General features: G+C 38.9%; 1 protein-coding gene across 2 annotated transcripts; it reads left to right on the top strand.

Annotated features, from left to right (window-relative positions):
- Positions 1–274: 274 nt before the first annotated feature.
- On the top strand, positions 275–25,029 carry ric8a (RIC8 guanine nucleotide exchange factor A). Of its 2 annotated transcripts, none has more exons than XM_085413121.1 (15): positions 275–420; positions 1,397–1,668; positions 7,039–7,086; positions 10,698–10,911; positions 12,712–12,863; positions 12,965–13,045; positions 13,561–13,660; positions 13,976–14,163; positions 14,290–14,384; positions 14,476–14,626; positions 14,927–15,022; positions 15,118–15,262; positions 18,279–18,423; positions 19,599–19,718; positions 21,298–25,029. In XM_085413121.1, the coding sequence occupies exons 2-15, from the start codon at positions 1,576–1,578 to the stop codon at positions 21,437–21,439; spliced, it is 1,770 nt and encodes a 589-aa protein (XP_085269247.1). In that variant the 5' UTR covers positions 275–420; positions 1,397–1,575; the 3' UTR covers positions 21,440–25,029. The 2 variants fall into 2 exon arrangements, with proteins under 2 accessions (XP_085269247.1, XP_085269248.1); XM_085413122.1 differs by having other exon boundaries at positions 344–657.
- The last annotated feature ends 134 nt before the right edge of the window (positions 25,030–25,163 follow it).

The raw sequence follows: 25,163 nt of genomic DNA, 5'->3' as shown, positions 1-25,163 counted from the left end.
AACGATTTCCGCAAAACTATTGGTTGCGAATCCTGTCGCTCAAACAAGGTCGTGAGCTTTTATTGGACAAGGTGCGTGCCTCGTCAAGACGTCATTTACACAGAGTATATGTATACTGTGCCGGAAGAACGGGGTTTATACCGTTTATCAAATTTTAAGCAAAACAGTTAGACTCATGTGGTAACACAACAAATTGAAGGTTTAATGTAGTGTAATTCATCTACTTGATAACTGTATTTTGGTTAACTACGGGTAACATAAAACCTTCACCCCGCACGCGCGTTTGCTTTGAATTTTAAATCGAGCACACTAAGTAGCCTACACGCACGCCCACGTCTCGTTCGAGAAACGCCCAGTTGATGGCGGTAGTGTAAAGAGCGCAGACCCTCGTTACCTAAAGCGAACGTGTTTATCTTTTAGGTATGTGTTAGTGTAATTTTATTTACATGGCGACAGTTAACAACAACAGTAACCTCAAAACGCTTTATGATGTCAGTTTAAATAGTATATCAGAGAATGGCATATGAGCAGCACTTGATAATGTGCTATTATTGTGTATTATTAAATTGAATTATCAGTAAAAAGAAGATTCTGCTCAACTTTCAATTCACTGGACTGGCTACTGCCACATTAGTGAGGACTGTGGAACAGCTCAGAGTCGGTTTGATATGAATTTTTTTTTCTCACTCACATGTTTGCACTGACTTGCTCACTATCGCTCAGGTTACCGATTGGAAAATCTTGCACACAAAGGCCGTTTGTCTTTTTAAAGGATAATCGAAACTTTTGGGCTTTCTAAAATGGCATCAGTGATACATCAATTCAAAATACAATGTATGTGGAATTCATTCTCAGTTGTTTTGTGGCTTCAAAAAGGTCTACATTATTAAAGCACTGCAAATTCTTCAATTTCACTGCTCATGTATAGAATAATAATAAATATCACTATTTTATTTTCACTTCTTTCTTTCTATTCTTTTTATTGAAACGCCACTATGGGGACACCCAACAGTGTCATTGATGGCTTACTTTATGTTGCAATTAATTGCAACAATTTTGAGCCAGCACATTGAGCTTCGATATGATGAAAGGATAGTTACTGAACGATGTTTCAGTCTCACCGACCCGCATTTGTCTAACGTGTGCCGCACTTCACAGTTTCACTTCAAGCTGAATTCTCTGCCTCCAATACTGCTTTTAGAAACTCTGATGAACACCACAAGCAGCCCGCAGTCTGAGAGAGGAGCGTTCTTTTACAGTCGTTAGACTTTGCATATATAGTGATGTCTAATGTTGCTCGTTTCTTGTGGTCCACATCCTCACTTGTCTTTTCCATTTACAAAAAAATAATCACAAATTTTATTTCTCCCGTCTTTTCTTGGGACTCTAAACGCAGCACTTGGCTGGCACAAATCCCCGTTCGCTAATCGCTTCTCATCAGATCGTCGGGATTCAGACGTCATGCTTTCATCCGTCAGAGGTAACGGAGCATAACGTGAATCCGCAGTCCGGGGAACAAACATACAGACATCCTCATCATCATCATCATCATCAGCAGCAGCAGCTAGCTCAGTGATGATGAACATGGATTTAAGTGCCGTTATAGAGGAGATGGAGACGGGCGACCAAGACTCGGCTCTGACGGCTTTACAGAGCTACAACAAGCAGGTAAACACCAGCCCTCCAACATCGGGAGGAATCAGTGCGTTGTAGAACAGCTGTTTGAGTTTATGAAACGCTTTCCATTCAGAAGATGATCCTGAAATAATTGCCAAATCAGAACTGCCTTCAAAAGTAGAACCTTTACTATATTAAATGGGGTTTAAAGCTGCATTGTACACCTTAATAGCCTATACGATATTGTGTATTGAGCCACCCCTTCTTCTTCTTCATGTTTTGCTTTCACGGAGCCAGATTTCCTCGTAATTTTAAAGGGATATTAAGCAACAGTTCTCAAGGCTTTCTCTGGGTCTTTCAAAGTTCTTCTTTGGAATTCGCTGCTTTTCACTCATTTTCAGCCCAGTCCTTGTACCTGACAGATTTTTGACATGACAGAAATGTGTTTTTGACGGTTAAGCAACTGAGCACTGACCCATGAGTCATTCAAGCTTAAAAAAACATCTAACTTACGGGATGAACCAGTACTGTGTCTGGAATAAACGAGAACTTAAAGATCCAAATATAAATTGTATCACTGGGAACTTTGTTACAAATAGCCTGTTGTAAAAACACATTCCCGTTTCTTTAGCTGATTCTATAAACATGACACATACCTGAGAGATGCATCTGACCCTTGATCCATCTACTGTTTACCAAAGAAATGGTCTCAGTGGAAGGGTGGCTGTCAACAACGCATTCTTACACCAAACTACACAAAAACTGGACTGAAAATAAGTAGCAACAGGTCTTATTGAGTGATGAATCCAAAGTAGATATCTTTGGTTTAAAACATTGCCAGTGTGTATAGAGGATGTCAGGAGAGAGCTGCAACAAAGGTACAGTGAGTGTCTATGGTAAAATATGGAGGAGGCATGTTATGGTTTCGGGCTGATTTTAGCCAGTGGTGCTGGGGATCTTGTCAAAATTCATTTATGAATTCATTTATGAATGCAATAAAATGAGTGCCATCAGATTTGGATCCACAGTGCAACAGCATCTGGAAAGTGTGTGATAGTGGCTTAATTTTTCACTTTTTTAATGATAAAGTGAATATGCTGACAATGCAGTAAAGGCATACCTGGATAAGACACACTGAAATGCCGTCACAAATTCCACTGGATGTGAATTGGCCTCCCCAGAGCCTGGACCTCAACATTATCCAAGTATTGTGGGATCTGCTGTTGGTGCTGGGAAATTGGTAGAACCACCCATATCATAAATCACCTAAATTACTTAATAAATAATAAATGAATATTAGATAGGATAAAACATGGTTTATTTATCCCAAAGTTGAGACATTCATTGCACCAAAATAATAATTTCAATAATAATAATGATGTGGCATAAGTTGACAGTAAGTGTAATCTATTTAGCTGCCTATTAATTCCCTCTTAACCCTTTGAACTTCTGTGGTAGTTTAGTCCCAAGTTTTATTATGTGATCACCAACATACAAAGAGTTGAGCCTGACACAGTTTGAATTGCAGGCAAGTCAGTTTCATAATGTGGTAGAAAATCAGAAAGAAATGTAAAAAGAAAAGAGAGAAATATTTGTTGAAAATAATTATTTTTAATTAATGTGAGCCACTGATCGTAAAAATAGAAATGGGAAATGCAAGTTAGTTTTGTCACAAATATCTACATCCATTGCATCCATTTTCTGCCACTAATCCAGGTTTGTGTCACTAGGCCAGCAGTCTAAGAAAAAAAGCCCAGACGTCCCTCTCCTCAGCCAGCCACAGTTTTCCAGGGGGACACCAAAGCCTTCCTTAGCCAGTCAAGGCATATAATCTCTCCAGAATTTCCAGGGTGTTTGTTCTGAGATTAAATCCTAATTTCTTGCAGAATCTGACATGTACGTATGTCGTAACTCAAGCCATCTAGAGAGGTTTCTCTGTGCTCTTTCAGTTTTTCTAACATGTGTGATTTCCTTGTAACTCTGATACACCTTGGAAAGGAGTCAGTGTCAGGACACTGAAGAGTAATGGGAAAGAGCACTGTGGGAGTTTTGAAATTAATGTAATTAATGGATTCATCGCTTAGATACAGAGAAAAAAAGAGGACAGAGAAGCAGAAGCAGTTACTCGAAGATAATGAGATCATGTTTAAGATCAGTGCTGAGGTACATCCAGTAAAATGTCAAAGATTTCAGCTGCAATGTTTAGTGATATTACAGATATTTTATTTCCATTTTAAATTCAAGCTTATCATAACACATTATACTACTTCCCTTAAACCATAAGCTTACTCTAAGACTGATGATATTAATTCATATTTTATCTATAACTCTCAGGATTATCATTACTTTTTAGATTAGTTATTTTAGGTAACTACTTTGTACTCTACGTACATTATTAAGTTAGAGCTCTGGTGTTGGACCAAGGACACTTGGACTCTGGCTCTTGAGGCCTGGAGTTCCCTACCACTGTTCTAAGATATAGTGTTTTGTTAGCCTCTAATTGTATGGAAGCACAAAAAGAGTACAAGCTAAAGGACCTAAAGTACATACAGTCATAGCTCAGTGTGTACTGTTCAGTGTAATTAATTTATAACATAGCTTTTCCAAACATCCTAGTTTTTATTTGACATGCTTACATTATTTTACTTTGCACACTGATCAATCCCAGCCCATTCTTCTTTGGCAAATCTGTCAGGCTCTCCAGATTTGTTTGTTGGCATGGTCTTTGGTCTTCAGGTCACCCCACTGATTTTTCAATGGGATTGGACTGAACAGGTGGACTGATTCATGTGCTTTTCTATTCTCCCAGAGCACTCAATGCTTTACACAACATGCCTTATTCACCCATTCACACCTATCAGTAGATGACCCACTCTACCTCCTGAGCTACAGCCACTCTGATTTACCACTGAGGGCTTGAATTCCTGAGTCAATGTTCACTTTGGTCTTCTGGAGATTGTTCTTCACCAAGAGTGATGCATGTTTGGGGTTGTTGTCATGCTGGAAGATAAAACAATGACCCAGAACCAATTTTGCTGCTGAATACTTCTTTCAAAATCTTCAAATATCCTTCTTTCTTCATGATTCCTCCTGCCTTCGTAACATTCCTAGGTCCAGACGAACTGATGCATCCCCAAAGAATGATACTTCCACCACTGCGTGTTCTTTGGGTTCTGAATTGTGTACAACCTCACCCTTATTTCTCCAAACATAAGCAGCATCTTTATGGCAAAGAGCTCTACTTTAGTCTCATCTGACCAAAAGGCACACCTTCAGATGCATAATCTTTCTCCAGGTTGTCCTTAGCATACATCAGTCTGGCTTGAAGTTGACACTTCTGCAGAAGTGGAGTTTTTCTTAGTTTGCAGTCTCACAGTCCGTGAGATGGTCTCCTTTGATACTACAATTCATGATTTTGGTCAATCACTCACCAGTGCTTTGAAAGTTGTTCTGTGGTTTTTAAAAAACATTTCTCATTAGCTTTGTTTCCAGAGTCTTTGAAATCTTTTGCTTCCTACCTCTGCAAAACTTGCTCTGTACTGTGCAGCTCTCTTTAAATTTCTTTATGATACTTGTCAGTCCAGTTCTTTATCCTTGGAAATACTGTAATAACTTTGTATATCTATCTCCTGCTGTTTCAGTGTCAACAAGTATACACTAATTTCTTTTGTTTTTGGCACAATGGTTGTGAACGTTCAAACCCTAGCTGAAGTTTTTAGATAACCCTCAGTTTTAACTTGATTCTATTAATTTTGAGCATTACAGAGTCAAAGCACATCATGTATATGTTCGTGTGTGTGTGTGTGTGTGTGTATATATATATATATATATATATATATATATATGCAGACTACAGTGGCTTCCAGCTTGATGTCAGCTCTCCTGAGCCAGCTGAAGCTAACCACACTGTCACAAACACAAGAGTATCAGTGTTACCATGTAACTGAGCTTGGTGTCTATCCAGGTCAGTTAATGTTAGAAATGATAGTTGGAACTACATGTTATATGTATATGAAGTCACATGAGTTTTGTTACATTCTGCAAACCCCAGGTGCACCATGCTTCATGGCTTCCTCAGCACGGAGACTGTGTAGGAGTTAATCTCAAAGGCAATAGGATTAGATTTTCTTATACACAAATAGATTTAGCTACAGGCCAGTTAAATCCTACTTCACCAAAGAGCTCGTACAGATCAGAAGCTTAGTGGTTGTTACAGGACACTGCCATATTTTGAGTTGTAGACTGGAGTTAGTCTGCTCTAGTTTTCCAGCCTTCTGGGAGTTGTGGGAATTTGCATTAACATAAATATTAGTAGGGGCACATTAATGAAATAATGGGTATAACTTATGTTTATTTTCCTTAATTCAGAACTCGGTATTTGAATTAAGTGAATGATGTGGATTAATTTTTAGTAAATGGTCAGACTACTTCAGCATGTGTGATGGACATGTTTCTTTTGATGTCAGCATCAAAAGACAGCTACAGTGAGGCTCAGCTTATCTGGTACTGAGGCTATTTGTATATAAACGAACAACATCTGAAAGGAAGTTGCTCACGTTCTCATTTGTAATCTGTGATAATTGTGTAAATCCAGACAACAAGTCAATAGAAAGGACCTTTGTAACTTTGTAACTGAAGATGCTTCTTTGATGAGAGGTGTCTTTACCAACTGAAGTCGATCTGCCTATTTTTTTCAAGCATTTAAGACTACCATGACCTGAATGACTGAGGAGCTACACAGAGATATGACACACTGGAGAGATGTCTTTTGGAAGGCTTACGCATGCATTAATGTTCTGCATGCATTGATGGATGGATGATTGCATGCTCTTTTTGTAATTTGAAGCCTATCTTCAATTAAAATATCTAAGAAAAAATATGATTACTAACATTAGAAAACTCTCATACAGAAAACGGTGTTCATTAAGATTCAGATAATGAAACGACCCAGAGGTTCAGTCAGAGTTCCTTTATAATACACCGGGGACTGGCTTTCTCAGGTGTGCTGAAATTGGGTCAGCTCCACCTACTAGATACCTGAAAGCAACAAGAAAACAAGGCCAGCACACTGGCTGTCACATATTTCAAATGATGTGATGTGGATCATTTTTACATTTTTGCTTCTTTATTTTTTCTCTCTACTTTGTATTATGATTATTCGGTTCATTTCTGTTGATATATTGCCAGTTCAAAACAAAAGTTAACTCAAGTCACTTTACATTGCAAGATCAAGATTAAACAATATTAGAAGACCCTAAGACATATCTTCTTAGTTGTAGCTGAGCGATGTACATAGGAGAATGGATGGCTCGATTACTGCAAACACAACGACTTATTGGTACAAATAACATAACACAAACTTGTCTGCTTCTTCTATCCACTGACTCCCTTTTTTGTGCTTTGTACTTCTCTTTTCTTCAGATGAACCAGTGCTTTACATTCAACAGGGATGAGCAGAAGGACAGAGAGGTATTTATAACATTTCCTATTTATACACATAGGGCAAATAATTAATTGATCCCCTGCTGAACTGATAAGTTCAGCAGGGGATCATCTGGATCGAAATACTTCAGCTTGTCCTTTCCAGTCTGTTTACATTTTTTTAATGTTCTGTGTAATTCAGTTTCATCTGAAAAAAAAATTGGCTAAGGATTAATCATTTCTTTGGATGTACCAACATGCTTTATGCTTTCCTTTGTATACTCGCCTGTTTTAGGAAGGAAAGTTACAAAAGGTATGAATAACCAATGAACACCATGTTGTGCTCTTCCATTAGAAACCTAGAACCCACAATTTATCTTCAACTTGTGACTCTTTCTGGATGGGGTCCTGTTAAGAATTCATTATAGGATATAAATAATTCATGAGATGAAAATGACAGTGGGAGTGATTTACTTCTCGGGGATTATCAAATGCTTGTAAGGATCTGTGTGTTTAACCAGAGGAAAAGTAATGATCTGCTCTTAAATGGCAGTGATTGGCCAGCTGTGAATAGATTACATCCCATAATTGTGAAGTTGATAGGGTCGCTCTTGTTACGTCAGTTGAAGGTTCATAAACACTGGCCTAACAAAATGCTGTCAGATTTGGACAGTATTCACTGCTCTTTGATTTCTCAAGGTAACTGTGACTGAAGTCATTGTGTTTCATCTATGATCTGTACACACTGTTTGCTGGTGTCGGGGAGGCTGAGGGAGTTGCAGCTTGTTTCAGTGTTCAAAAGACAGGGAGAGCTGGAGATTCAGTCAAAGTGGCTTTATAATGCAAGGGGACTGGCCTTCTCAGGTGTGCTGCATCTATAATTGGGTCAGCTCCACCTACCAGATACCGGAAAGAGACAGGCAACAAGAAACCAAAAAAACAAGGCGAGCTCACTGGCTGTCACAGGTACATTACTGAAGGGGCACACACTTTGTGTCCAAACCAGTATGTACATTGTAATAAATATTTCCAGAATTATTTGCCAGACAAGATAAGCTAAAATGCTAAATGTGATTTTCTATAGATTGTTTGCCAAAGTTACAAAGAAACATATTCTTGTTTGTTTGCTGCTGTTCACAATCAAAACATCAGTGCTTCCACCATACTGTTTCAGGAGAGCCAGACCTCATAATATGTACATGTATATACACAGGTATATACACAATTTTAATAAAACTTTTAATTTGAAATGTGGTTTAGTTTATTACAAGTTCTTCAGCTGTTCCTCAGCTGGATCCATGATACCATATACCAATATATAAGGTAAGCAACTTGTTGTAAAACACTTAAAAATGAGTAACATGTCAAAGAAAACCCAACAAACCACCCAAACCCTGATGGTATTACTCCATCATTTAAGCCAGTTTACCTTCCTGTCAAATGAGAGCTGCAGACTAGTCACAGACTGTTAGTGTTTTTTTCCATCTCTGACTCGACTACTTAACACAATAACACCTACAGCACATACAGAAATAAATACAAACAGAATCCAAGTGGAAGGCTCACAGTCTGTTATTTTAGCATAGCAGTCATTTTTAATTTAAGGTACAAACATGCCGGATTCATTTTTCAACCCTGAAGGCTGCTGTTTCCTCAGCTCACACATGTCTGGTGAAAATTTGTTGGAAATTTCTTACACGTACTGAACTATTTATAACAGAATTCTTGGGAATGGGGATTTTTATCTGTCTGCCAAATAAATCTGTCTGGCAATTAATATTAAGATTATTGGCACTAGTGCTCGACAGGGGATGAATCACACGGCCTTTTCCCTGCAGTAAGCTCAGGATAAACAGAACAGGAAATGGAAAACCAGCTCTTATAGGTTGATTCTGTTGTAAAATGAATAGTTAAATGTTTACCTGTTCTAACATTTCCTTAGCGTTATATTAGAATACTCGAGTAAGTGATATATTATATAATGTTGGAGTAAATCCAGGATAAATTGTGGGTTTTTGTCAGTAGATGTAAACACACTTAATCAGTTCAAAGGTTTAAAGAAAACTACAAATAGGTGTGAGATCACAATGGCAATAGTTTAATGGAATCCAATGGGAATTATGAAATGAAGACCTTTGATTTATTCATTTGCTTGAACACTAATCATGCTGGCATATTAGTTTTGATTGTAAGAAGATATTCTGATGATACATAACACAAGAACAAAAACTAATGAGAAAGAAGCAGTTCTGAAGATTAGAAAAAATAAATCTGGTTTATCATTAAGTATATTGCTGCAAATTCATTCATGGCCTAAACCTCATACAGTTTATTCAGTATTGATGAAAGTCAATCTTTGAACTGATTAAGGTGAATAGCTGAGAAGATAGAACATTAGAACATTTATTGATTAGTTTTATTGTGATTTTGTATCTAATACACCTGCAATTCATTCAGAAAGCAGTAAATATCTAAAAATGTACTTAAACAAACCAATATTTCTGCATTTAGCAGCTTTATCCTTTAAAAAAGCATCTGAAAATGTTTTTAAACAGTATGATTTAGATTCTGTTTGAGAAAATGTATCTGGTTTTGGAAACCACACTGTTTTCCAAAGTGTTTTCCTCTCTGATAAATAGAAGAACAGTTTTATTCCTATAAAAGGAAGCATTTCATCCAGTAGGAAACAAACCCAAACAGAAACTGTAGTTGATTGTTAAGGTGGAAAAGAAAGGTGAGTTTGTTCAGTGCTAAAGGTTTAGGTTTATTTAAGGTGAAGCTAAAGTTCTATTGCATGGCTTCTTTATCCAATAATCATGTGCCCACGCTAAGCATACACCTACTTGAAGGTCTGCTAAGCTGTCCTGCTTGTAGATGTGCATGACAGCTTAGGAAACTTTTTAGCAACCTTTGTAGCTCCTTGCATTCGGTCACTACAATGTGGGGCTTTTTATCAAGGAAACCCCTTGACATTGGACCGTTATCATTAGCACTACAAATACTTTGTCACTATCGGTAAGACTGCTGTTTAGTATGTAGTGTTTTTCATGTTTCAGTTTTCAATGTACAGTTTCATCTGTTGTGTTACCCATCCTCAGTAAGAAACAGCAATCATTTGTTCACCACTGGCTGTAGGTCGAACTCACTGATCTGTTATTTTCTGTAACACATTTCACTTTGTTGGCAGTCTTAAGACGGTCATGATTTCATTACAATTAGTCAGAAAATGATCTTAAAAACAGAAGCGTTATACTGCAAATGGATCAAAAATCAGTTCTAACATTGCCTGACTTAAAATGTGTGATGGACATTCATTCAGACTGAGGTCAGAAGCTGCAGATATAGCTGTCAGATTTGGTGTTTCATTTTTCAACAGTTTAAAATGTAAATCTGCCTATTTAAATAAATGTATGTGTCTATTTGCACAAAAAAGGAAGGTGTACTCTGTTGATGAACATCAATAGCCTACAGTCTAATACAATTTCTGTTCTGTTTCTACTGTTCCTCCATGAATACACACACACACACACACACACACACACACACACACACACACATATATATATATATATATATATATATATATATATATATATATATATATATATATATATATATATATATACATATACATACTTACATGTATATGTGCAACGCAGCATCTGGGGGAGTTAGTGCTCGGTTTCCTGGACCGGGAGTTGCAGCCTTCCTGTCTGCTGGCCTGTCTGGAAACGGTTCGAATCCTGTCCAGAGATAAAAATTGCCTGGACCCATTCACCAACCAATTCGCCATGTCCACTCTTGCCCGCTATGCTAGCATTGCTGTGGACAGTGCTACCACACCTGCCCACAGCCAGTCAGTGGATGGCCAAGGTAATTAATATTGCTAGGTATCAATCCTTTTTTTTTTTTTGCATCATCTTTCCAGAGCAAGAAAGGATTGTATTTTAGGTTTTGAGAATTCAAAGATGTAATTCCAAATATATTGTTATGAAGACTTGTTTTGATTTTGAAGATCTAACAGTTAAATTCCATTTTCACTCTCAGTTTCATCAGTTCAGAAACATAGACTTTACTTAGGAAACCTACGTAGGTATAACAAATACTGTTCCTGAATTAGCTTTTTGTGACAGTTCTGTCAAGGCTCTCATCCTTGTTGCTTGCATATTCTACCACCTTTTTTGCCATCAACTTTCCATGAATATGCTTCAATACAGACAGTATATGAACAGACAGACCCTCTGTAGCTTAGGGGCCTCAGTCACACAAGAGGACAAATAGATTGGCACCTCTGTGCAACCACAAAAAACTGATGGTTAGTGAGTGAATTTTTTTGCGATTGCACAGGTTACCTGGTGGGAGGCAATGTGTCTCAGTTTGACTCAGACTGACTGCAGTCATTCTCAGACAGATTGGTCCATCATTATTTTCTCCAAGTGAGGAGACAATGTAGAAGCCCCACATTGAGCAGAGCAGGTTCAGCTCTCAGGCACTCACAATCAAATGCAACAGTACAGTTTAACATGGCAGAATTAGATCCCCCAGCCATGTAGCCTTATTTGGTGAGCTGTACCACTTCCAGATTGTGATGTGAAAGAATCTAAAAACTCAGGAGGGTTAAAGACAGAAATAATAGTTAATTAATAGTTAGTTAACTAGTTGTTTAGTACATTCGTAAGAAAACGACATGCAGGATGTGCAGAGTGTTGATGAGGAGACACTAAAATGCAGATACTAAGAGGCAGGATAACAAAAGGTTAGGTGTTTATTAGGCCAGTTATACTGTTTAACTAGTAATTTACTCAACTATTATTCTAAACTGAATGTTTCATGAGCTATCCCAGCTCATGAAAATCAGAGGTCATGGGACCCATCCCAGCTGGCACAGTGCGAGCTTTTTGAATTAAATAATAAAAAAACTTTTTTGAGATGTATTTTATTGAGATGTATTATGCACAAAAGAAATCCAGTTCTTTGTCCCCTAAACGTTGTATACTGTCACGGTTAGCAGGGCAAACCGTGTGGAATTATTAAAGGACCCAAGATGCAGGCATTACTGAAGTGAGGGAGCTTTATTAATGGAGAGTGAACATACAAAAAGGCGAGGGGGCTGAAAACAGAACTGAGAAAACATAAACTCGGAAAACTAAGCAAAAACAAACCTTGAAACAGAGATGCAGGAAGACACAGAAAATGATGCAGGATGATGCAGGGAAAGAACACAGAATGACGGATGGAAATAATGCAGATGAACCAGCAATGCACACGAGAAACAGGAGGGAGACACGGCTGGGAGTAATTGGACATAACGAGACAAGAGGAAGTGAAACTAGAAACACTGACGAGAGACACAGACCTACAAAATAAAAAAAAGAACTCACACATGCAAAGACACAGACTAAGAAACACGGACTTGACACAGGGGCATACACAGGCAGAAATGACTAGACATTAACTGAGGAAGAACAGAACCAAAAACCAAAGAGCTAGAAAACCAGAACCAAAATACATCACAATAATAGAAAACACAAAACGCTGGGTCAAAAGACCCAGGATCATGACATATACTTTATAATCTTTCTCCTCCATCAATAAACATCATGGATTAGCTGAAGGGAGTTCATGTTGTTGGCAGACCAAGCTAAACAAAATTGCAAATCTTTCTTTTCTTAGAAGAGGATGCGGGAGGAGACGAGGAAGAGACGGGACTATGTAGTAAAGTGCTGAAAGAATCTTCCCCTCCTTCAGAAAATCCTGACCAGGAAATGATTGTTGAGGCACTCAAGTCCATCTGCAACATCCTGCTGCACAATGAGACAGGACAGGTCAGTCTGCTGTGCCTTGCATTCCTCAGATTAACACATTTTAATTGGTTGGTGATAATCTATAAAATCTGACTGGATTTCTGTCACTGGGTTGATGTCAGATGGTAGCAGCAGATCTGCAGCTGATTAAAGGTGTGGCAGAGAGATTGAAACAGTGTCATGATCCTACTTGGAACTATGAGGTATGACCATTACTCAGACAGATAGCTCTTTAATATGAGATTTTCCAAATGTAGAATTATTTGTTGTGTTCACTGTAGAGTCAAACAAAAATGGCAGCACTGGGAATCAAAGAAAAAACACAGCACCATGAAGACACTATCAGAATAAACAGGAAGTAGCTGACAAGGGCCATGTTACACCAACACAGACTTAATGGGAAATACAGGGAAAGCACAAAAGCACAATAAGTAAAATGAAGCTTGAAGGCAAACTGAGGAAAGACACAGAGAAGCTCTAAAGCAGAGACTTAAAACATCAAGACCAAACCAGAGTAATCATGATGAGTCAAAATTTAGTCTCCAAACACAATCTCTGGGTCAGAGACCAAGCACTATGACAACTGTAATGAAAATGTTTCTTTAATGCATTTTTAAAGGAGTACTATAGCTGGCAGATGTAGTTTTTGAAGCGTATTTGTTACTGAATATTTGCTAGAATGCAACATATGCATTCAAAATAAGGTTTCTCTTCCCAGGTACGTTTCTTTGACTTGCGCCTAACCTTCCTGCTGACTGCCCTAAGAGTGGATGTCAGGGCACAGCTGGCTCAGGAGCTTCATGGTGTCAGCCTTCTAGGTGATTTGTTACCTTTTCCAAGGATGTTGTGTGATTGGTTTAGCTTTCTTTGTTTCTTTGTTGGATGAATATGGAAAAACAAATATGAGAGGTGGACCTTAGCCCAAAAGATGGAGTCAGATCTGAAGCTGACTAAAGTTCAAAAACCCATTCATTTTATTTTCATTTCATTAAAAAAAAAAAGGTTAAAAAACCCCCAAAACAAACAAACATTATCAGGAAAGCATCCAGATGAAGTAAATTTGGTAAAGACATGGTACAATTAAGCAAACCTAAAGAACCTGTTGATAACTTGTGTCTTGTCTGTAATTCAAGGAAACCACTTGGAAGCCACACTGGGTCTATGCTGCTCAGGGACCCTGGAGACAGCAAGAGCAGGTTTTGAAGGCATCCCGACCGAAGAGCTGCCCCCACTGAGCCGGCAGCAGACAGAACTAGCTATGGAGATACTGAAAATACTATTCAACATCACGTTTGACATAAACAGACGCAAAGTTGATGAGGTAACGAAGCAAATTAGATTAATTAGGAGAGAGTCACAAGATTTAAACATTTTGTTGTAAATTCAAAGAAAGATGAGAGTTCTCTTCATGACTGGTGAACAACTTGTGTCTGATGTATATGTGAAGGAAGAGGCAGCTGTGTACAGACATTTGGCAGCCATACTGAGGCACTGTCTAATGAGCCACGCTGATGGAGAGGAGCGGACTGAAGAGTTTCACAGGTGATTCTCTGTTCTCTGGTTACTTGATTTATATAGTCATTGCTCCCCTGTGACGCCACGCCCTTCATTCCTTTGTCCTTTCTTTTTTCAGCCATACTGTGAATTTACTAGGTAACCTCCCTCTGCCTTGTTTGGATGTATTATTGATGCCCAAGGTGCAGCAAGGTTCCATTGAATATATGGGTGTCAACATGGATGCTGTGAACACGCTGCTAAAATTCATGGAGAAAAGACTTGACCGGGTAAGACGAGCCACAAGTGCATGCTGTTGGTGGTTCATTACCTCTACAGTTAATATGAAATAAAAGCTGAGGTGCACTAAAGTATATCTAACATAAATTCATAACAAATTGCTATGTTGTTGACAAAGGCATGTTTACTACAAACCAGGCTGAGCGTGTCTCATTTGCTGCCCTCAGATCCACATTGTAGATCATTACATTTGAAAAGTCTTAAACCGGTTGTTTAAAATGTGCTCTAATAATCCACATTTTAGCTGCTTTCCTACAACTGACAAGTTTGCATGTCTGTCTGTCTCAAAGGGTCATAAGCTGAAGGAGACCCTTCTTCCATCACTGAACTTGTTGACCGAGAGTGCCCGTATCCACAGAGAGACCAGGAAGTTCCTCAGGTCAAAAGTCAGTTATTCATCTTACAGAGATTATCTCTGAACATTTTAGCTATTTTGATTGTTCTTGTATGTTTATATGTTTATGTGTGGGTTGTGTTTTAGGTGCTGCCACCACTACGTGATGTGAAAAACAGGCCAGAGGTGGGCAACACGCTGAGGAATAAAATAGTCCGCCTTATGACCCTCATTGACACTGACGTCAAGGACTGTGCGGCTGAATTCCTCTTTGTTCTCTGCAAAGAAAGTGGTGAGAGAGAGTGATGCAAAATCACTTTTTTGATGAGAGAGAAGCAATCACTAAGGTACAAAGGTGATGTTAAAGTCACTCCACCTTCTCTCCAGAAAAAAATAAGTTCACACTGAACCTTTAAAACCACAAATTCCTGAGTAGCTCCTCCTGAATACTGGAGTGAGTGTACTGGGTCATTTCATCTAAAATTAGTCAAATATGAGAAAAAAATTCAGTTAACTTTTTGTTGTGCACTAACTTTAGCAAATCTTTGATGATCAACATGTTCTGTCATGATAACCAAGAATGCATCAAAGCAAGTTTTCCCGTGAGCATGTTAAGCTTGTATATTTAATATAAATTAAGATAATTGGAAGAGTCATAGCCCGTCTGTGAGGATATGTGCAACAAGACAACTTTCTGCAGAGATCTGCCATGGCAAAGTATATACATGTAACTGTAATGATTAAACACCTTGCAGCAAGAACTAGCTTGCAACAAACATAATGTGATCACATCCTGACTACACAGAAACTCTTTGAAAGGTCCAGCTGAGCCGGCAACATTACTGACAACAGAGAAGGTTTATGGAACTTTTTAAACTAGCAAGACCGTCCCTGGAAACAGCTGTTTCAGTTCATCAAATCAAGCTGAAACCCACCAGGTTGTCTGCAAAGAAAATAAAACTACCTTTAAGATCGTGAATACGTTAAGAACTACGAGTTAATGCTAGTCAGTACCCAACACTGTTGGCATCTTATAATATTTCTAGATGTTAAGAACAAAGTCTTTGTTAAACAGTATTTTTTTGCTACATTTTCAACAATAGAAGGGACAGTTGCATGCCATCTGATGGAAACAGTGGAAACAGACAGAACGAGTACCCGACACTAACTAAATTTAAAAGATTCTCAAACAAAGGACTGAAGGCTCCAAATAGCTGTACATAAAAATGTTATATTGGAAGATTCTTTTAATACAGAGTAATCACAATTCAAGGATTCAAGAAGCTTTATTGTCATTCGCATCACATGTTTACATGAGGTGGAACGACATGATGTACACACGGTCCCAGAGCGAATAGAAACAGAATAACGAAGAAACTGAATTTTTAAAAAAGTAATAAATAAATAGTTGTTGTTTTTTAAACAAAACAGAATAACAAGTAATAGAATAACACGATAAATAATATGATAAATAGAGTGCAACAACCTGACTACCAGTATGGAGTATGGATATAGAATGTAGGTATAAATACTTTAGCAGCAAAAGGGCATGATGACCCGCATTGATAAAATGACAGTGTCAGTAAGTGTCAGTAGTGATTAAGGTGCTACAATATCAGTTCTTGTCCATTTATGCACTGAGAAGTCTCACAGCATCTGGAATGAAGCTGTTTCTCAGTCTGGTGGTTTTGCATTTAACCCTCCTGCCATCCTTTAAAAAACTCACACCCATCACCCTAGGGACCATTCTCAGCCACGCCATAAAAAGACCATATATCCATATTTTATTCCACTTTAAATTAGCCAACCTTGTAAAACTACTTCTCCCTGAAATATTCATGTAAAGTTTTAATTATATTTTCGTTGTTTTAACCCTTCAAATCCCAGTGTTATTACATGAGCGCCCTGTGTTATAAGCCCCAAAAACCAAAAAACGAAACTAAATATTTCCACAAAAAACCAGTTGAAGTAATATGTGATTGTCATTATAAGTAGGCCTTTAGATGGACCAAAGATTGGCACCAACATACATTTTGACCTGCCATTATTTTTTTTGCATTTTTTTTGCAATTTAAAAATTAAAACTTCAAGGCCCTGAGTCTTCATTGACATCCAAGAAAAGAAGAAAAAATAAAATCATATGATGATAATTTGGGGTTGAAAAATAGCATTTATAATGGAAGTCAATGGGCAGAAAATGGTCCCCAGGGTGATGGGTGTGGGGATTTCTGCTGCTCAGCCATTTTAGGCTGATTTAAGGAATTCACACTGGAATATTAACATTGACAGGTAAAAACTATCCTGTGGCAAGTTTGGTTATATTCCACTGAACACAGTGGAAATGGCAGCCATTTAAGACATAGCAGTGGCACAAAAAGGTCCCAAGAAGGCAGGAAGGTTAATGCTCCTCAGCCTCCTGCCTGAGGGGAGCTTGACGAAGAGTGTGTGTGCTGGGTGAGTGGGGTCCTTCATGATACAGGTGGCCCTCTTCCTGCATCTGGAGGTGTATACGTCTGTGATGGTTGGGAGGCTGCCTCCGACAACTCTCTGTGCAGCCTTCACCACCCTCTGTAGCACCCTACGTTTCTCAAGTAAAAGAAATGTAGGTAAAGGAAGACCTTCCATATTGCATAGTGTGTTTCACCCAATAAGATTATAAATCGTCTGAGGTATGAGACTGAGGCAGAACCCAAGTGCACTTCAGCTTGAGGTGGTGAACAGCTAGCCAGACATCCTCTTTCAGGATTCACTTTTTCACTCAGGGCCAAGTGGGTCTGGATTTTTTTTCACCCTTAATTATGAACACCTTCATTTAGAAACTGCATTTTGTGTTTCCTTGTCTTGTCTTTGTCTGCTATTTAAATTTGTTTGCTGATCTGAAACATTTAAATGTAACAAACATACGGGAAAACAGGAAGGGGACGAACATTTTTCGCACTGTTGTAAATATATAAAGTTTTGTTTCTAAAGACATTTTTAGGTGTAAAATTGATTTGGTTGCGTTTTTTAGTAGAAACTAAAGTTCATCCATAAAAATGTCACGTAGCTATTTCCTGTACTTATGAAGTTACGAGAATTCATAAATGCTGGAAAAATTAAGGTGACTTAAAAAGAGCCAACTTTGAACCTGCTCTGATAGACTTTGAAGGCCAGTTTTTATAGTATGAAGCATCTCTTCACTGGACATGCTTAGACAAAAAATATCAGCTTATTTTGAGGTCGTCAGGTGCATAAATGATCCTAATTTCATTGCTCTTTTTATTGTGCTAGAATGCTGCCATTTTAACAGTAATATGCTCTCTTTCAAGTTTCAAGGTTCATTAAGTATACTGGATATGGCAATGCTGCAGGCCTGCTGGCTGCCAGAGGACTGCTTAGAGGAGGTAAAGACCCTGGAATCTACTCCGAGGATGAGGACTCTGAGACAGAAGAGTACAGAGAGGCCAAAGCCCAGTCAGTACCAACAGAACACTATGTCAGCTCCTTATCAAAATTTCTACTTTGCATTTTTAACAACTTAAGGAGGATCATAAGTTGTAGCTGGAAATCGAAGGGGTGGGGGGGTGTATTGAATGTTGTCAGTGTGTGTGCATCACGGGGTGTATGCACACAGGGAATTCTGGAGGAAGTTGGATGAAGTGGTAGAGAGTGTCCCACGGGAGGGAGAGAGCGGTGATTAGAGCAGAATTCATTAGACATGCAGGTGAAGGGAACAGAATGTAGCTAGGCAACACCAGATTGTGGTCTGTAGTCTGTAGGATGACTATGAAATCAAGAAGAGGAAGTATGTGAAGAGAGAGGCGAGGATTAAATGATGGAAGCTGAATAAGGAAGAATATTACATAGAGTTCAGTGAAGAGTTGAAGCAGGCTCTGGGTGGTAGGGAAGAGTTATCAAATGACTGGGAAAGGACTGCTGAAGTGATGAGAGAAAGTGCCAACGATGTATTTGGTGTATCCTATGGACACAGAAAAGAGGACAATGAGACTTTGTGTTGTAATGAGGAAGTACAGGAAAGTATTCTATCTTCTTCCGCTTTATCCGGGGCTGGGTCGCGGGGGCAGCAGCCTAAGCAGAGAAGCCCAGACCTCCCTCTCCCCAGCCACCTCCTCTATCTTGTCCGGGGGAGCACCAAGGCTGGATCGTCTTTGGCTGCTGGTTAAGTCAATATTGTTTGGAGAGATATAAAACCTGCAGCTTCAGAATCGAGCGCAAAAAGGACGTAAACACAAAGCGCCCACCGACGCTTCAAAATCAGTGAGCTGTCGGCTTTCAGCCCCGACGGCGTGTCCGTGTCCGCGTACGTGCCGTCGTGTGAGAAAGGCGACATCTCACCGATTCGGATGCGTTGTGTCCGCGTTTTTGTGTTTACGTCTTTGTGCAGAATCCGTGTACCTGCTCTGGTTGTAGAAATCTTGTGAGGTTTAACCTGAGATTCTGGCGTTCTGGGCAAAATAAATTTATGTTTTAATGAATCGATATCATGTTATCCAAGCCAAAATCGATTTTAATCGATAAATCAATAATCAAAACCCACCCCTACCTCAGCTGAATTCTTTTTACATCTTTGTTTGTTTGTTATGCACATTTAGCTTTTTTAAAGAAAATATATTTCTGTTTCCCTGCAGAATCAACCCAATAACAGGAGTTGTAGAAGAGGAGCAGCCCAATCCCATGGAAGGAATGACAGAAGAGCAAAAGGAATATGAAGCCATGAAATTGGTCCACATGTTTGACAAACTGTCAAGGTCACTAAAAGCACACACAGTCACACAAGTAACCTGCACTGGTCAAGTTGTTGTCTTCAACAGAAGCCTTTAATGCTATGGTGTAATATGTAAAAGTTCAGCCCTGAAATGCCTAAAAAGTACCAGGTTAATGTAATATATTTGGTTGAGATGAACACTTATATCTAAAATATGATTGTTGAGAATATTTTGCAGTAATCATTAATACCATCACAGTGAAATAAGTGTGAACATGTCACCGATTTTCTAAGTAAATATTTTACTAAAGGTGCTATTGACGTGAAATTTGCACCAGATGTTGGTAAAAACTCATCCAGTTCACACATGCAGAGAAACCAAACCATAGATGTCCATCAATTAAATTATGTGTGATAATGAGAAATGACACACGGAAAAAGTATTAAACACGTGAAGAAAAAGACGTGCAAAAAGGCATAGGAAGTCATGACACCAGCTGAAATTATCAGTAACTTGAAAGCAGTCCTGCCACTTAGTTCAAATTAGTCTCAACTGATGACTTATAAAAATGCCTCACTGGTTTATCATGATGGATAAACCAGTGAGCTCTCTCAAGACCTTTGCAACCTTATTGTTGTGAAACATACTGATGTCACTGGATACAGAAGAATTTTGAAACTACTGAAGGTTCCAGTGAGCGCTGCTGGTGCCAACATCGGGAAGTGGAAAGAACATAATTTTACCATAATCAGCCAGGTGTTCCCCACAGGATTTCAGACAGAGGCATGAAAACAATTATCAGAAGAGTTGTTCAAGAGCCATGGAGCATTTGTGGAGAGCTACAGAAAGACTTGGAATCAGCAGGTACAATTGTTTCAGAGAAAACAATCAGTAATGCACTCAACTGCCATGGCCTGTATGCATGCTCACCATGTAAGACTCCGCAGCTGAAGAGAAAGCATGTTGAAGTGCAGAAGAACATTTAGACAAGGCTGTTTAATACTGGGAGAAATTTGAGCTCTTTGGATGCCATAATACACACCATATCTGGAGGGCATAAAGCACTGCAGATATACTAACAGTGAAGTTTGAAGGTGGGACCAACATTGTGTAGCACTGGCACGCTTCACATAATTGAATCAAGGATAAATGGGAAAATGTACCAAGACATTCTTGATTTAAAAAAAACATCTTCCAGGATGATGAAGATGATGAAGGGCAGATGTTTCAGCAAGACAAAGATCCCAAACACTCAGCCAAGGAAACTTTCAATTTGCTTCAGAGAAAGGGAGAAAAAAGCTGCTAGAAATGCCCGAATCCAATTGAAGATCTATGGAAAGAACTCAGAGTTTATAGAAGGGGCCCACAGACTGTTTGTGTGGAAGAATGGGCCAAAATCACACCTGAGCAATACAGATGACTAGTTGCTCCACACTTGAAGATGTTATCATCATCAAAGGCTTTTGAACAGATTAAATAAATGTTAGGAAACGCGTTGAATACTTTTTCCATGTCCATAGCACCTTTAGAAATATATTTACTTAGAAAATAGCAATTTTTTTTTTAGTGCTTAGTTTACCCACTGTATATATTTATTTCTGTTGTAATACTTATCCTGCAGAAACCATTTAATACAGCCCATGCAGCTCGGTATGGATGGGACAATGACAGAGATGACTACAGAGGATCTCCATAAACTGACCAACAAGCCATTGCTCCAGTCAGAAGACCCTCCTAATTTAGACAGTGAGGATGAAAACTGAAGAAGGAAACGAATTCCATCCATGACAATCCTAAAAAAATCTGTGTCACTATTTAAGCGATTCATATATCATAAGTATAATTTTGTCGCATTTTGCCCAATTTAATTGGCGAGGAAAGAAAATGTTAATTTGTTTAGTAAATATCAGAAACCGGTACACAAGAAGCCACTTAAATGATCATAAACTCGAATACAGAATTCAGGTAATTTTACAAGGATGATTATTTTAATAGGAATAGTTTTTTCATCCAAGATATTTATGTTCAATAAAATATAAAAATGTAATTACTAGGTTGTGTTATGAAGCACTTAACTGACAACAAGTGGAAGAGAAAATTCCTTAAACACTTTATATAAGGGAAAGATGTCAGGGGACAATGTAGCTAGCAAGCATCAGATGGTCGTTTGTATGGCTGTGGGCATGATCAAGAGGAAGTGAGTGAAGTCAGGGGAGAGGTTTAGGTGGTGGAAGCTGAAGAAGGAAGAATGATGTGCAGTGTTCAAGGCTGAGTTGATACAGGTGGTAGGAAGTGTTGCTACTTGACTGAGAAAGTACAGCTGTAGTGGTGAGGGAAACTGGCAGAAGGGTATTTGGAGAGATTGAGTTGGAAAAGATATGAAGCAGGTTTGGGTGAGTAAAGATAGTGATGGAAATGTAATGAAGAGAATGTGTTCAGGAAGGAGAAGCTCATCAATGAAGAAAACGAGAAAGGACAGAAGTCAGTTGGTGAATCAGGAAGTGTAAAGGATTAGAAAGGAGGAAGGAAAGGGCAGCTATGAAGAGGATGAAGCAACGTGCCTGTGGAGGTTTGGAGATGTCAGGGAGAGAGGGCAGTAGACTGTTTAACACGATCCTGGATAGTGGTAGGATGCCTGAGGGATGGACAAGTAGCATACAAGTCCTGATTTCAATAACAAGAGTAATGTGCAGAGCTGTCCTAAGTACAGATTGGTAAAGTTGATGCCACCATACCATGAAAATATGGAAAAGAGTTGTTGAAGCTAGGCTGAGAGGAGATGTGGCAGCAAGGACCAGTACAGCTTCATACAGAGAGCACTACAGATGCAATATTTTTTTCTTTAGAGTTTTGATGGAGAAGTATGGAGCAGGTAAGATGGAGCTGCACTGTGTTTGTGGTTCTGAAGAAAGCATAAGACGCAGTGTGAAGAGGCACACAGGAGTGGTAGGGAAGGTGTGCAGTATTAGTGTAAGATGGGTTCAAGGTGGGGATTGCATTAGGGATCTACAGTCCACAGAGGCCAGGCAGCAGTCTCTGTGGACTATGACATTATGAGAGAACGGAGAGCAGATGGAAGGTAACCTGAGATGTGGAGGTATGCTCTGGAGAGAGAGAGAGAGAGAGAGAGAGAGATTGCGAGGGAGACAAGTGATCCTGCAAGGAGCAGAGGTACTATAGGTAAATGAGTTTAAATAATTGGGATAAACACCCCACAGTGTATGAGAGGTGAAGAAGAGAGTCAAGGCAGGGTGGAGTGAGTGGAAATGAGTGTCAGGGGTGATTTGTGAGAGACACATGGCAGCAAGAGAGCAAGGTTTAGATGGTAAGGAGACCTCTTATGATATATGACTTGTAGAGGGTGGCACCTACTAAAAAAAGCAGGAGGTGCAGCTGTTTTCATTATCAGTGACCAGAACGGACAAGGTCAGAAAAGAATACATCAGAGGGACAGCTTAGGTTGAGCTTTTGGAAACAAAGTAGGCTGAGATGGTGTGAGAGATGTTAAGGAGGAGAGTAGATATATTGGACAAAGGATGTATAATATGCTGCTGCCAGGCAGGAGGAAAAGACAGAGAGGAGAATCATGGATGTAGTGAAGGAGGACATGCAGAGGGTTGGTGTGCCAGAGGAGGATACTAAGTGAGAAGGAGGCAGATGGCGACTGTGATGATGTCAAAGTAGAGGAGCAGAGAAAAAGAAGGAATATGTGGGAAGCATATGAAATGAGGAATGATTGGATTCAAGTTATATGTAGGTTTTGCTGTTTTTTTAGAGATCAATTTTTTTAGGATACTGTATTTATCTTAGTCGGCTCCTAAATATCAAAGAATTATCTTCCTTCCTCTCAGAGATCTTCCTTCTTATTTGCACCAGGACCCATCTGAACCCATCACAATCAGTAGACTTTTGTATATGAAAAAAAGTGATGAAAAAAATGTTCAAATTATAAGTCTTCAAAATACATATAGATGGTTGGATGTTTTACTTCATTATTTTCCAGCTTTTTTGAGCCCTCATAAATACAAGATGCAGCCATAAATATATTTCTGAACGCTCATAAGTACAATAACTAGCCACATGAAACCTTCAGGGTTGAAAAACACAGATATACAGTCATTACAAGTTTGTTTCAACCAAACTGAAAACCTGCAGATTTCAGGCAAAGAAAATGTAACCATTGTCCAAATCAGAAATATTACTGTCATGACAACGCATGGTTCCCTGTAATAGTTCTGAATGTTTAGAATGAAGATGTCTATTTAGATTTCATAAAGCTGAAATTGTTTTGTTTTTTTCCTGACAAATACTGGGTTCCACATTGTGACTGTTGTTTACAGGGCACAGGGTAATTTTTTTCGAGTAGAGACATACTATCTGCAGTCTCGTCAAAGGCGCTTGCATGCGAATTCGCATGATAAGGTGGGGCCAGGTTTCACAATGAACACACCCGAAACTCTGGCTGATTGAGACCCACGCCCAGTTTCCCACCTTGGCTCAGGCGACTAGAGGATCATCAGGGGGCCCTTTTGTCCCTCTGTGCGGGGATACTCCCACTAGGTTTATATCTGGGACTCTCCACCATTTGACCTTAGAACTGAAGAAGCTTCTCGGATGAGAGGTGAAACGTCTTCAAGCAACTTAAAGAAGTCCAGACGCTTTTCTTTGCAAGCTCCTTTGACTACGATGACCTGGATGACTGAGAACCTTCACAGACATATCTGCAGTCTCATTCCCATCCACTGCTGACTTTCCCTGAGCCTGGCTCTGCTAGAACCTCTACATGTACAAAGGGTCCGTGATTTGTTGTAATTGATTTGTTGACGTTGTGAGGTCTCTTACAAGTGCAAAGAATTTGATATAAACTCAAAAGTATCACATATTTTCCAGAACCTCCATCCCAGTTAGTGCTACTCATGACAATCAAGAGACCTGTTGCAGAAAAACTGTCTTCATAATTAAAACTAGTCTCTCTTATTTGAAGTTGAACATTGTAGGAGATTTTTACAGAACGCTCTTGCTCTTTGTGAGGACACGATGTATCGGTTTTTTCTTTAGAGCAGTAGAATAGCAAAGTATGAAAGTAAAAGAGCAGCTGTTCAATTTTTGATGGTGGACTCAGCTATATTTTTGAAAAAATCTGAATGACTTTTAGATGCCCATTCTTTTTAATAATGTCCTCCAGATATTTTATTTTTAGACTTGAAATGAACTGCAGACATCATCCTATCAATTAAAGGTGAAATATTCTAATGCAGAGTGTAGTCTGAAACACTATATGTGTACTCCTTTCTATTGTTCTTGTATAGCTGATAATTTTATCGTGGACTGCAAACTACATTAAATGTGTTTAAATGACCAAAAGTTCTCACATCTTCATTCTCTTGTGGTTATTGTAATAATTTCAAGTAAAAAGAGAGAGGAGATAATTGAATTGACCGCTCAAGAAGATGGTGGAAGGGCTGCAAAGAGAGGGTGCAGATGATG

Source organism: Rhamphochromis longiceps, linkage group LG7 (genome assembly GCF_057381845.1).
Source record: "Rhamphochromis longiceps isolate RC_006_pf linkage group LG7, R_longiceps_female_GT1.1, whole genome shotgun sequence".
NCBI classification, from domain to species: domain Eukaryota; kingdom Metazoa; phylum Chordata; class Actinopteri; order Cichliformes; family Cichlidae; genus Rhamphochromis; species Rhamphochromis longiceps.
The sequence above is the reverse complement of the archived record's forward strand: the minus strand, read 5'-3'. Positions and strand labels throughout refer to the sequence as shown.